The sequence below is a fragment of the Danio rerio genome, chromosome 13, assembly GCF_049306965.1.
Source record: "Danio rerio strain Tuebingen ecotype United States chromosome 13, GRCz12tu, whole genome shotgun sequence".
In the NCBI taxonomy this organism is placed as follows: Eukaryota; Metazoa; Chordata; class Actinopteri; order Cypriniformes; family Danionidae; genus Danio; species Danio rerio.
Window position 1 is genome coordinate 55,386,642 of NC_133188.1, and position 12,060 is coordinate 55,398,701.

Genomic DNA, 12,060 nt, shown 5'->3' on the forward strand with positions numbered 1-12,060 from the left:
GCCTAATGTTGGAGCACATCTGATCATTTTTGGAAGCTGATGTCAGCAGCAGGGGGCGCTGTTAGCAGCTGAAGGCCGATTCACCCTGCTCTCACTGAACTCTTGGAGTTTCTAGTTTATATGATCCTATAGATCTGAGTGATCTGTTGGGTTTGTATTCAGTGAGCATATCTGTGATGTATTGAGGTCATAGGCCATTCAGTGATTTATAGATCAGTAGTAATACTGTAAACTCTATTCTGAATGTAACTGGAGCCAGTGTGGAGACCTGAGGACAGGTGTGATGTGCTCTGAATTCCTGCTTCTGGTCAGAATCCTGGCTGCAGCCTTCTGGATGAGCTGCAACTGTCTGGCTGTGTTTTTGGGCAGGCCAGTGAGGAGTCCATTACAGTAATCCACCCTGCTGCTGATAAAAGCATGAACAAGTTTCTCTAAGTCCTCACTGGAAACAAAGCATCTGATTCCTGCAATGTTTGCTGATTTACTGACTGCTTTGACATGACAACTGAAACTCAGATCTGACTCCAGAGTCACACCAAGATTCTTGACCTTATTCTTTGTTGTTTGACCTTTAGAGCCAAGGTGTGCATTCACCTTGAGAACCTCATCTCTGTTCCCAAACGCAATGACTGCAGTTTTCTCTTTGTTTAACTGTAGAAAGTTTTGGCACTTCCAACTGTTCATTTCATCAATGCATTGGTAGAGGGTGTCAATGGGGCTGTAGTCATTAGGCAGTAAGGCGAATGACTTTAACTAGTAACTAACAGCTTTTAACACTTAAAAGTTGTTATATATAAACATAGTTATTTGTTAAAAGTACAAATAAAATGTAAAATAAAAAAATAAAAAATGTGACTAAAAAATTCCCACCTGAGGTTTGGATTAAAAATAGATCAATAAATAAATAAATAAATAAATAAATAGGCAAGTCAACAAATAAAAAACAAAATAAAAACAAATAAAATAAATATTAAAAATACATAAGTAAAGAAATAACATTAAAATGGGGTGGAGTCTCACCGGAGCGCATACAGGACCGTCCCGTTTGGAAAGATGCGGATCAACCGGTTCTCCACTGTGATGTCATGCAGGAAAGACTTCTTGGAGTCCACAATGAAGGTGTCGGGGACCCACAGCAGCTCCACCAGCCGGCCGTCCAGACTCAGACTCTTATTGCCCTCAAACAGAAGCCGCTCGTCTGTCCAGCGCTGACGCAGGAATATAGTGGCCGTGTAATCCTGCAGAAACAGATGGAGGACGCAGCAGATCACTATGCTAACTGAACTTTAAGCATTATCGGGAAAAAAATAAATAAATATTTCGGAAAATTTTAAAATATAAATTTTAATTAGTATTTCAAAAACTAAATATTTTTGTATTCTGTGAGCAACAACAATTAATATTAATATTATATGTGTTCTAATTATTAATATAATAATAAATAATAAATAAATAATCATTGTTATAATAATAATAATAATAATAAAAAATATAAAAATACATTTGGCTTCTAAATAATTACACGTTAATAACTTTTATTTTATTTTACAAGTATTTATAATCATAATTACATGCATTGTTATTATTAAAACACTTACTATTACTACTAGGGCTGGGCGATTCATCGAAAAATAATTGAAATCGTCAATCAGAACGCAATCACTCATTTTATTTAAGCAAATTTTTAAAATTGCTTTCCTCACTGCGTGTGGAGTCATGTGACCCCGCTCTGTTAAGGGTGATTTACACTCTGCGTTGAACGGTGCAGCCTTTGCGAGGTCGCATAATTGTGCACGTCTCAAAAAAAATTTAACTACACATTGCACGTTTGGGCTGCATTAATGATGATTAGAAGCTGTCCCAGAAAAGCCTTGTGATGGCATATTTTACAATAAAATTATTATTTACATTAAAATATTTGTGCACAGAAAATTCAAGAAATGCACTGTTCAACATATTAATTACAGGATATGCGAGGGATATTTTATTTAGAAGAGATACTGCTTATTTTCTGCTTTTAATATGAAAAAAAAAAAAATAATAATAATAACAATTAATTTTCCAAACAAGCAAGTTAATTATTTTCTTTTTTTTATAAGAAAGAGTGACTGTTGGTTTTAGGCAATGTATGTTTCAATTTCAGCTGCTCAACGTTGAAGTAAATAATCAGAGATTATAGATAGTGTGTGTCTCCTTTATTTTAAAATCAGTAATGCACCATTCATTCAAAAATCTCTCACCTGTAATATGTGAGCATATTTACTGTACAAAACTTGTCCGTGACTAATGAGGGCAAACAAATTAAATAAAGAAATGAAATAATAGTTCATCAACTGTAATTAAGGCAACGCAGTAGGTAGTGCTGTCGCTGGTAGTGTTAAGGTTGCTGGTTCGAGCCTCGGCTGGTGCTCTGGTTTCCCCTAGTCCAAACACGTGGTACAGGTGAATTGGGTAGGCTAAATTGTGCGTAGTGTGTGAGTGTGAATGAGTGTGTATGGATGTTTCCCAGAGATTAGTTGCAGCTGGAAGGGTGCTGCGTAAAACATATGCTGGATAAGTTGGCGGTTCATTCCACCGTGGTGACCCCAGATTAATAAAGGGACTAAGCTGACAAGAAAAGAAATAAATGAATGAATAAATGTAGTCAAGTTAAAATGTTCAATTAATCAAGATTTTGATTTAAGGCCAAATCGCCCAGCCCTAATTACCACTACTACACTAACAACAATATTATTATTAATAAATATTTGTCATAATTTGTAATTTTTTATTATATCCATGTTATTATTAGCAGTAGTAGTAGCGGCAGTACATATAAAACTAATAATATTAATAATGTAATTATTATATCAGCAGGGAATTATTACCTGTATTAATAACTATAATAGATAAAAGATAATGAGGTGCCAAAGTTTGAGGATAAGACAACTTGAGGATAAGAATTTGATTCAAGCACAGGTATGAGCAATAGCAAAAATAATAACACTCACAGAGATGCATTGTTTACGTTACCATTCACATAAACACATCCATGAAATACCTTCATTTCACAGATACAGTGTGTGTGTGTTTCTCACCATGTTGATCTCAGAAATGGTGTCAATACTGGCGATGTCTAAACTCATGCCCACCGTAACCGGCCCATCTGAAGGACAGAGAGAGAGACACACAAACATCAACGAAAAGCACATTTCAGCAACACATAATTATTCTGAGAATCGCTGGTAAAGATGGAAACCCAGCGAGCGAATCTCTGCGCTGCTCATTATGTGGGAAACATGTTTTATTTCTTCTGCAATCCTCCAGTGAGCATGAAGATGATCGGGGTGAACAACACACACATCTGTAACACTTTAAAATAATGCTCCATTAGTTAATGTGCTCACTAGCATGAAATAACCATCAGTAATACATGCATTAGGGTATTTCTTCATCTTTGATATTATTTAAGTTAAATATATTAAATCATGGTGCATTAACTAATGCTAACATTCACAACTATGGATTTTATAGTGCATTAGTTAATGTTCAACTATGATCAATAAATGCTTTATAACATTACTGATACTTATTGTTAATAAATATGTTAAGTTATGGGCCATTTTTCAAAAGTGTTACCCACAAATCAAGAGCACAACATTTGCTAAAACTTTAGTTATCATTTTATTAAGTATTTTATTTATTAAATAAACATGATTTAGTCTTGTGGATGGGTTTCTGCATGACAATATAGGTCTCCTTATATTTAGCAAACACTACTTTAAAATATTAAAAATAAGACAAAATGTGAAAACAATGATTTATTATAACTGGTATTGTTCATGTAAACTATAATTATGATTGCTTTTTGTTAAGAATTCACAATAATAAAAAATAATAATTACAGGTTAATATTATCATCATCATCATCATCATCATTATTATTATTATTATTATTATCATTATTATTATCATTATTATTATTATTGTTATTATTATTATTATTATTATTATTATCATTATTAATATTATTTTTATTATTATTATTATCATTACTATTATTATTATTATTATCATTATTAATATTATTATTATTATTATCATTATTATCATTATTATTATTATTATTATTATTATTATTATTATTATTATTATTATCATTATTAATATTATTTTTATTATTATTATTATCATTACTATTATTATTATTATTATCATTATTAATATTATTATTATTATTATCATTATTATCATTATTATTATTATTATTATTATTATTATCATTATTATTAATATTATTATCTTAATAATTTCAATAGAAATTGTAATAGTTGTAATAGTAATAATAAAAAAAAAATTCAATAAATAAAATGACAATGTCTGATTTTTACAACACAGGCTCATTCTGAAAAACGTAGCCCCGTGGACGTTTCTGGAGACCACGAAATATGTCCCAGAAGGTACGCATTTGTGCAGTTTTTGTTTTCGCGAGTCCGCTGTGCACTTTTTCGCATCTCGAACGCCTCTCGTTAGCGCCATTTGCATTCGCGCTTTTCTCATGTAAAGCCTCTGGAGGCCGCTGTCGAGCTACCGTCCGTCCGACTGACTGACTGACTGAATGATTGACTAGACAGCCGGCCAATTGGCCGACCCACCCTCCTCCTCCTTCCCTAAACCCAACCGGTTTTACCGACTGACCCATCCTTGGCCCGCCCGCCCGCTTCCCTAAACCCAAGCAACGATTTACAAAAGCCATCCAGAAAAGAAAAGCCCTCGTCTGATTTTCACCGCGCTTTCAGATTTCACCGCATTCTCGCCCTGTAATGAACTCGTTCACTTTATTGTTTTGAATTCTGTTTTTGTCTTACCTGATTTCTGTAACCGCTCTTCCCTGGACTCCAACCGTGTCGTTGCGGTCGGCTCACCTCCGGGTCTCCGCTCTGCTGACGTACACGATGAGCTAACTGGACAAACTGGTTGCAGAGGGAAAGCCCTCCACATGGAGGTGAGCTGTCAGCCGGCGATGAAAAAATTAGATGCAGCCATACATGCCTCCGGCCATGTAAATCACGGTCTCCAGAAATGTCCGCGGGGCTACAGTACGTTTTCATAACAAGCCTGGGTTGGACTTTTACCAGTGAAAGCAAATGGTCTAATAAAGTTCTGTGAGCAACTTTCTTTATGAATAGTTATACTCTGATGTCGTCACTTTACTGTGCATTAACAACCAGTCTATTCAAGTCCATCAATCCAAGTCTATCCACAATTTAGCATTTTAATAGTAGACATACACATAGAGCGGTGAAATATTTATTTAACAAATCACCATTTTACTCAGAAAACATGTTTCTTAAGGTGCTGTTGACCTAAAAAAGAAATCCATATATGCACAAAAAACAAATCTAACTAGTTTACAAATGAAGTAATAAAATGAAATGACACAAACAAGTATTGAACCCATGAAGGAAGGAAGGTGTATTTGGGCAGTGAAAGCCTTCCCTCAGTGTAAATGAATATCAGCTGCTTCAGTCCAGCATCTACATCAGCAGGAGGATGAAGAGCAAACCATTTCAGCAAGACAATGATTCAAAACACAGCAGAGGAGACTCTCAGATGCTTTCAGAGAAAGAAAAGCAAGCTGTAGAATGGCCCAGCCATTACCTGACCCCAATCCAATAGAGAACACAGAGTAAAGCTCAGATATTAATAGACGAGACCGACAGAAGCATCAAGATTTAGACACTCTGTTGAAGACTGTGAGAAACTCACACCTGAGCACTGCATGAGGCTTCATCCTCCATATGAGAGGCGTCTTTAAGCTGCAGCAGCAAACAAGCCTTTATATAAAGAGTTAAACACAGTTCAGTAGTTCAGTGCTTTCTCCTGTCATTCCACTGTTATCACACAACTCATGTTTCAGATTTTATTTTTTAGTTTTATTTTTGTTTTGTGGCGAATAAAATGCTCTCCCATTTTCTCAAAGTGCCACTTGGAGGCGCTGCTTTGTTCTGCCCTCCCTCGAGCTTCCAAAACCTTATTTCCGGGGTAGGGAGGAAGTGGAAGGGCAGGTACACAATAGGAGACCATAAAAGGTGGTCTTGAGGGTTGCTCGGGGTGGCTGTTGTTGTTGTTGTGGTTGCTGCTGTTGGAGTTGCTGTTTTCTTTGCTGTTTTTTTTTATTCGTGTGTTGGTGGTGAAATCGTGGGGAGAGAAAAAGATGAGAAACAAGAAAGATGCAAAAGGTGAAGAGCTGTTGGCTTTGAAGATGGAGGTGTGGCGATAAATACTGTGGTGTGAAAGTGATGGTGGACAGGCTGACCAGAAAAACTACACGAGCGATTAAGTGCGAGGGGTCTGCAGGATCTTATGGGGATCGAAAGCCAAGGTGGACCTGTACAGAATCAGCTTTGTCTGCCGGGTCAGTTATTTAGGTCATTCACATTCATTCATACACCCATACAATCCACACCCATTGCTACTCAATTTCACAAACCTTCTTTACATTTCTCTTTCTCTCTGGTTTCTGTTACCTCAGCCACACGTTATTATTGTTTGTTTGATTGATTGTTTGTTTGATGTTTTCTTTCTTTTATTTTATTGACTTATCTAAGCAGTGATTTCTTTTTTTGTTGTTGTTAAAAATCGTTCAACCAAGATTGAACAGGGGTAAAAAGAATTAATTATTATTTAGAAAATACATTTGTTGTGCTGTGTGATAAAAATACAACAGTTGATTTCATTTAAAGTGTGTTGCGTTGTTATTATTTATCCTTTTCTTTTGCATTGTGTATGGTGGTTGAATGCTGGCTGTAGCTAACCAGGGTATGAGTAAATGTTTTTTTTTTGGCAAGGAGATCTTGTCTGGCGCCCAAAGTTTAATTAAAAATATTGATAACTAATTTTTTTTTGTTCGAGGTCTGCTGGGAATGACATTAAGGGCCGTGAAAATCTAAAACTTCCTAGTGGTCACGTGGACTAGTGGTTGAGTGTTGGACCGTGGTGCAGACGGGCCCGGGTTCGAATCCCACCAAAATTGGTTTTTGAAATTTGAAATTTATTTTTATTTTTCATCATTCAAATTATATTTAAACTGAATTATTATTACCAGCCACCGTTACAGTTTGTATTGTTTGACTTTTTACCAAAATCTGCTTTAAATTCATGTCAACAGCTGCTTAAAAATATTATTGCCAGAAAGAAAACATGACAGCGTTCAATACTTATTCCCCGCTCTACAGGCCTAATATTATTATCTTTTTTACCATGTTTGAGAAATAATGATGATAACCTACCCACATTAACCTTTATTTTACATCTACAGAGTCGTGAGAAAATTCAGATCTTTATTCTATGCAAAAAAATAAAATAAAATAAATAAAATTTTAAAAGTGTAATCCCAATTTTATCTAGCATTAAGCATCTCTTCTCTCGGTTTGATGTTTGCAGCGGATTTTAATGTGTTGTCTATTGTTCTTATGGCATGTGTGCATCACGGCACAGCTGTTTACCACTGAAACTGACATATCAACCAATAGTGTTCACTGTTATAGGAGTATTTGTCTCTTTGGATTCTCCAGGAAAACTTCAAACAAACAAACAAACAAACACACACACACACACACACACACACACACACACACACACACACACACACACACACACACACACACACACACACAACACACACACACAACACACACACACAACACACTTGTCGGTCCCAGACGCTCTGCAAGAGATGTGAGTGGAAAGGCAATTTATTGTGAACAAGCAACTGTGAGAAACACATTACACTACGAGTGCTGACGGAGAGCAGGAAAGGATGCAAATGATCCGTCATCAGAGCTGCACTGCCTTTATACCAACTGCAAACGCTATTAATCTGACATTTGTCATATTACAGCGATTGAAAGCAATCGGATGCTTTTATTTGATGTAACTTGCACTGCATTGTAGATTTAGACGTGGGTGCAGATTCAGACGATCCTGTGGGTCAGCCTGATCACCCCACGATGGATGTCCAGCGTGCGTTGAACTGAATTTATTTTTATAATATTCGTATAGTAATAAAGCATGAAAACGTTATCTTGAAAAAAAAATATGAAGCTAAAATCAAAATTAAAATGATTATTATTCACATTAGGACAGTGGAGGATAATGAGGCCTCAATAAATCTGCATTCAGCCTCCACACTCTATCTCACACACACACGCGCACACACACGCACGCACGCACACACACGTTTTAAACATTATTACTTCCTCACTGTCAAAGAAGGGCCGCAGGTATTTGTTGTATCCTTTCATCAGCTTCTGGATGGTCGGAGGAAGAATCTCTCCCTCTTTCACCTCAGCGTTCAGCAGAGAGTTTTCCAGAAACCTGCGAAAGAAAAACAGAACAACGTGAACCGACAGACAAGGGGTGTCAATATTAATCGTTTTTTCGGTGCACCGAGATGCAGACATGGACAATTCGGTATCGGTTCAGTAATAATCAGAACCGGTAATTATGTACTGACATCATTTACCTCATGTCGCGAGGGAGGTGAGCAGGCCCGGATTGGCTAATCGGGAGGACCAGGAGAATTCCCGGTGGGCCGGTCCGTTTTTTGGCCATGAGGGCCGGTGTCCCTAGCTCCAGAATCTGTTGCTCTCAGCAGTCACACTTTTTAAATTAATGTATTTATTTACTTGACCACAGCCTTTTTATTCATTATTTTACCGCAACTCTTTCCTTTTTACCTATCTCGCATCCTCGTGAGCAAGATGCAGTGTGAGCAATGTGTCACCATTCTATACTGAGCTATTGTGGTCCAGCGGTTAGCATGTTAGGTTAAGACGCTGTGAACCCGGGTTCGATCCTCGTTAAAATAATGATTTGTTTTCATTTTTATTGTTAAGTCATATAATACTGTTAGGGTTGTTGAACATTTGAAGTTCTAAAGCAGCTGTTTTATTAAAAAAAGACGCCATAGTGTCATTAGAAACTGATTAGGAAATGACCTTATTTTAATATAGTCAGTCGTGAACTGAGGTGGGCCGGTCTGAGGCTTGAAACTCCAGGGCTGAAAAGGAGTCCCACTCTGGCCCTGGGGGTGAGCGCGGGTATTTGCAACACTCAGGAGCCAACTCAGGGCCGGCTCATTCACACACACTCATACACTAAGGTCAATTTAGTTGATCAGTCCCCCTATAGCGCATGTGTTTGGACTGTCGGGGAAACCGGCGCACCCGGAGGAAACCCACGGCAACACGGGGAGAACATGCAAACTCCACACAGAAACGGCAACTGACCCAGCCGAGACTCAAACCGGAGATCTTCTTGCTGTGAGGCCACAGTGTTAACCACTGAGCCACAATGTAGCCTGAATGATTCACATTTTAAAAATCCTTAATTAAAAGTGTCTCCAGATGGAAATCGCTGTCTGATGGCAGTAAACATAAGGTATTGCACAACTATGTGTTTCTGAGAGAAGCAAAGTCACATTCATGAGCTCATTATTTCAGGCCAGGTCGCGGATGAACCGTTTAGTTTCAGTGTGAGATCAGCAGCACACACTGATAAAACAAACACACAACAACTGGAAATAAAGACAAAGACTGAGAGAGGGCAAACATAAGCTCATTTTCATAACGGGATTACTTTGTTCCGTCAGTGTGGAAGATTTGAAAACCAGGAACCGTCAGCACTGAGCAACTCTAGAGTTCAGGATGCTAAATTTGCAGAGTTAAAGTAAGAGTTAATAGCTCTCCTGTAGATTTACCCCCAATTTCTGTTTAACAGAGAGTATCTGTGCAACACATTTCTCTAATCATAATAGTGTTAATAACTCATCTCTAATAACTGATTTAATTTCTCTCTGCCATGATGACAGCACATAAGATTAGCCTAGATATTCTTCAAGACACTTCTATACAGCTTAAAGTCACATTTAAAGGCTTCACTAGGGTAATTAGGCATTGTATAACAGTGGTTTGTTCTGGAGACAATCCAAAACTAATATTGCTGAAGGGGCGAATAATATTGACCTTAAAATGGCTTTAAAAAAATAAAAACTGCTTTTATTCTAGCTGAAATAAACCAAATAAGACTTTTTCCAGAAGAACAAATATTATAGGAAATACTGTGAAAAAAATTCCTGAATCTCTTTAACATCATTTGGGAAATATTCTGGAAAAAAATGTAAAAATTAAATAAATAAAAATAAATATACAAAATGAATATAATACATGTAATAAAAAATAAATCAATATAATAATATATAATATATACCAAATACAATAAATATTTAATAAATACAATAAATATATAATAAACACAATACATATTTAATAAATATACAATACATGCAATACATATTTAATAAATATACAATTAACACAATGAATATTTAATAAATATATAAAAGATACAATTAGTATTTAATAAATATATAATAAACAGAATTAATGTATAATAAATACAACAAATACTTAATAAATAAAAAATAATAAATACAATAAATATACAATAAATGCAATAAATATATAACAAATACAATAAATGCATTTAATGTACCATAAATATATAATAAATACAATAAATATTTAATAAATATATAATAAATACAATTAGTTTTTTAATAAATTTATAATATATACAATTAATATATAATAAATACAACAAATACTTAATAAATAAAAAATAATAAATACAATAAATATATAATAAATGCAATAAATATAAAACAAATACAATAAATGCATTTAAATGTACCATAAATATATAATAAATACAATAAATATTTAATAAATATATAATAAACACAATTAGTATTTAATAAATTTATAGTATATACAATTAATAATAAATACAACAAATATTTAATAAATAAAAAATAATAAATACAATAAATATACAATGCAATAAATATATGACAAATACAATATACAATAAATGCATTAAATATACCATAAAAATATAATAAATACAATAAATATATAATAAATACAATTAATATATAATAAATATCTAATAAAAACAATAAATATACAATAATTGAAATAAATATATAATAAATATATAATAAATACAATACATATATACTAAACATAATAAATACAACACATATTTAATAAATATATAATGAATGCAATAAACACAATAAATATATAATAAATACAATAAACATAATAAATAAACACAATAAATAAATAAACAAATAAAAAAAATTATATGTATGTATGTGTGTGTGTGTGTGGGTGTGTGTGTGTGTGTGTGTGTTTCACATTTATGAGGAAAAAGCATGATTATTGATGTAATAGATGTTAAATTGGCACTTGTGTGACTTTGGTGAATCAAATAAAACAGTTTAAAAAAAGTCTGACAGACTGTTTGAGTATTTTTGCAGTACTGTAAAACATAAGACAACGCAGAAAGGGTTTCACCGTTTTGGTGGAAATCTTTTTTTCATGGCAAGGTTGACTTTTGCATTTCAGCACCAACAGCAAAACACACACCTCTGCTCCTTCAGCAGAAACTGAAGTGCATTTATGATGCCATGAAACATTTGTGTGACACATACAGTAAATACACTGACACACACTAAAACGGTCTAAGAGAGGACTGTAAAAGTCAGATGCAGAAAAAAAATGCAGTCATCATCAGTTTTGTGGATAGTAAAAATGATAATCCTATGGACTATAGATGCCCTGTTGAAGCAAAAAATAAATAATAATGTGATTTTACATTACACTGTATGTTGCATTGTTCATTCTTTCAGTTTCTTTTCAGCTTAGTCCCTTAATTAATCTGGGGTCACCACAGTGGAATGAACCGCCAACTTACCCAGCATATGTATTATGCAGCAGATGCCCTTCCAGCTGCAACCTGTCACTGGGAAACACCCATAAACACTCATTCACACACATACACTACAGACAATTTAGCCAACGCAATTCCCCTACAGCGCATGTGTTTGATCTGTGGGAGAAACCGGAGCACCCATGCCAACACGGGGAGAACATGCAAACTCCACACAGAAACACCAACTGAACAAGCCGAGACTCGAACCAGCGACCTTCTTGCTGTGAGGCGACAGTG

At 34.9% G+C, this 12,060-nt stretch overlaps 1 protein-coding gene across 1 annotated transcript in view; it reads right to left on the minus strand.

Annotated features, from left to right (window-relative positions):
* The window catches only part of LOC562831 (gamma-aminobutyric acid receptor subunit pi), a 118,526-nt gene that overhangs the window by 25,893 nt on the left and 80,573 nt on the right, over window positions 1-12,060 (minus strand). Inside the window, exons 3-5 of the mRNA XM_009307613.5 lie at window positions 8,246-8,358; window positions 3,078-3,145; window positions 1,021-1,238 (exon numbers count right to left, since the gene is read on the minus strand). Coding sequence (XP_009305888.1) covers window positions 1,021-1,238; window positions 3,078-3,145; window positions 8,246-8,358 — 399 coding nt within the window. The remainder of the gene's footprint in view (window positions 1-1,020; window positions 1,239-3,077; window positions 3,146-8,245; window positions 8,359-12,060) is intronic.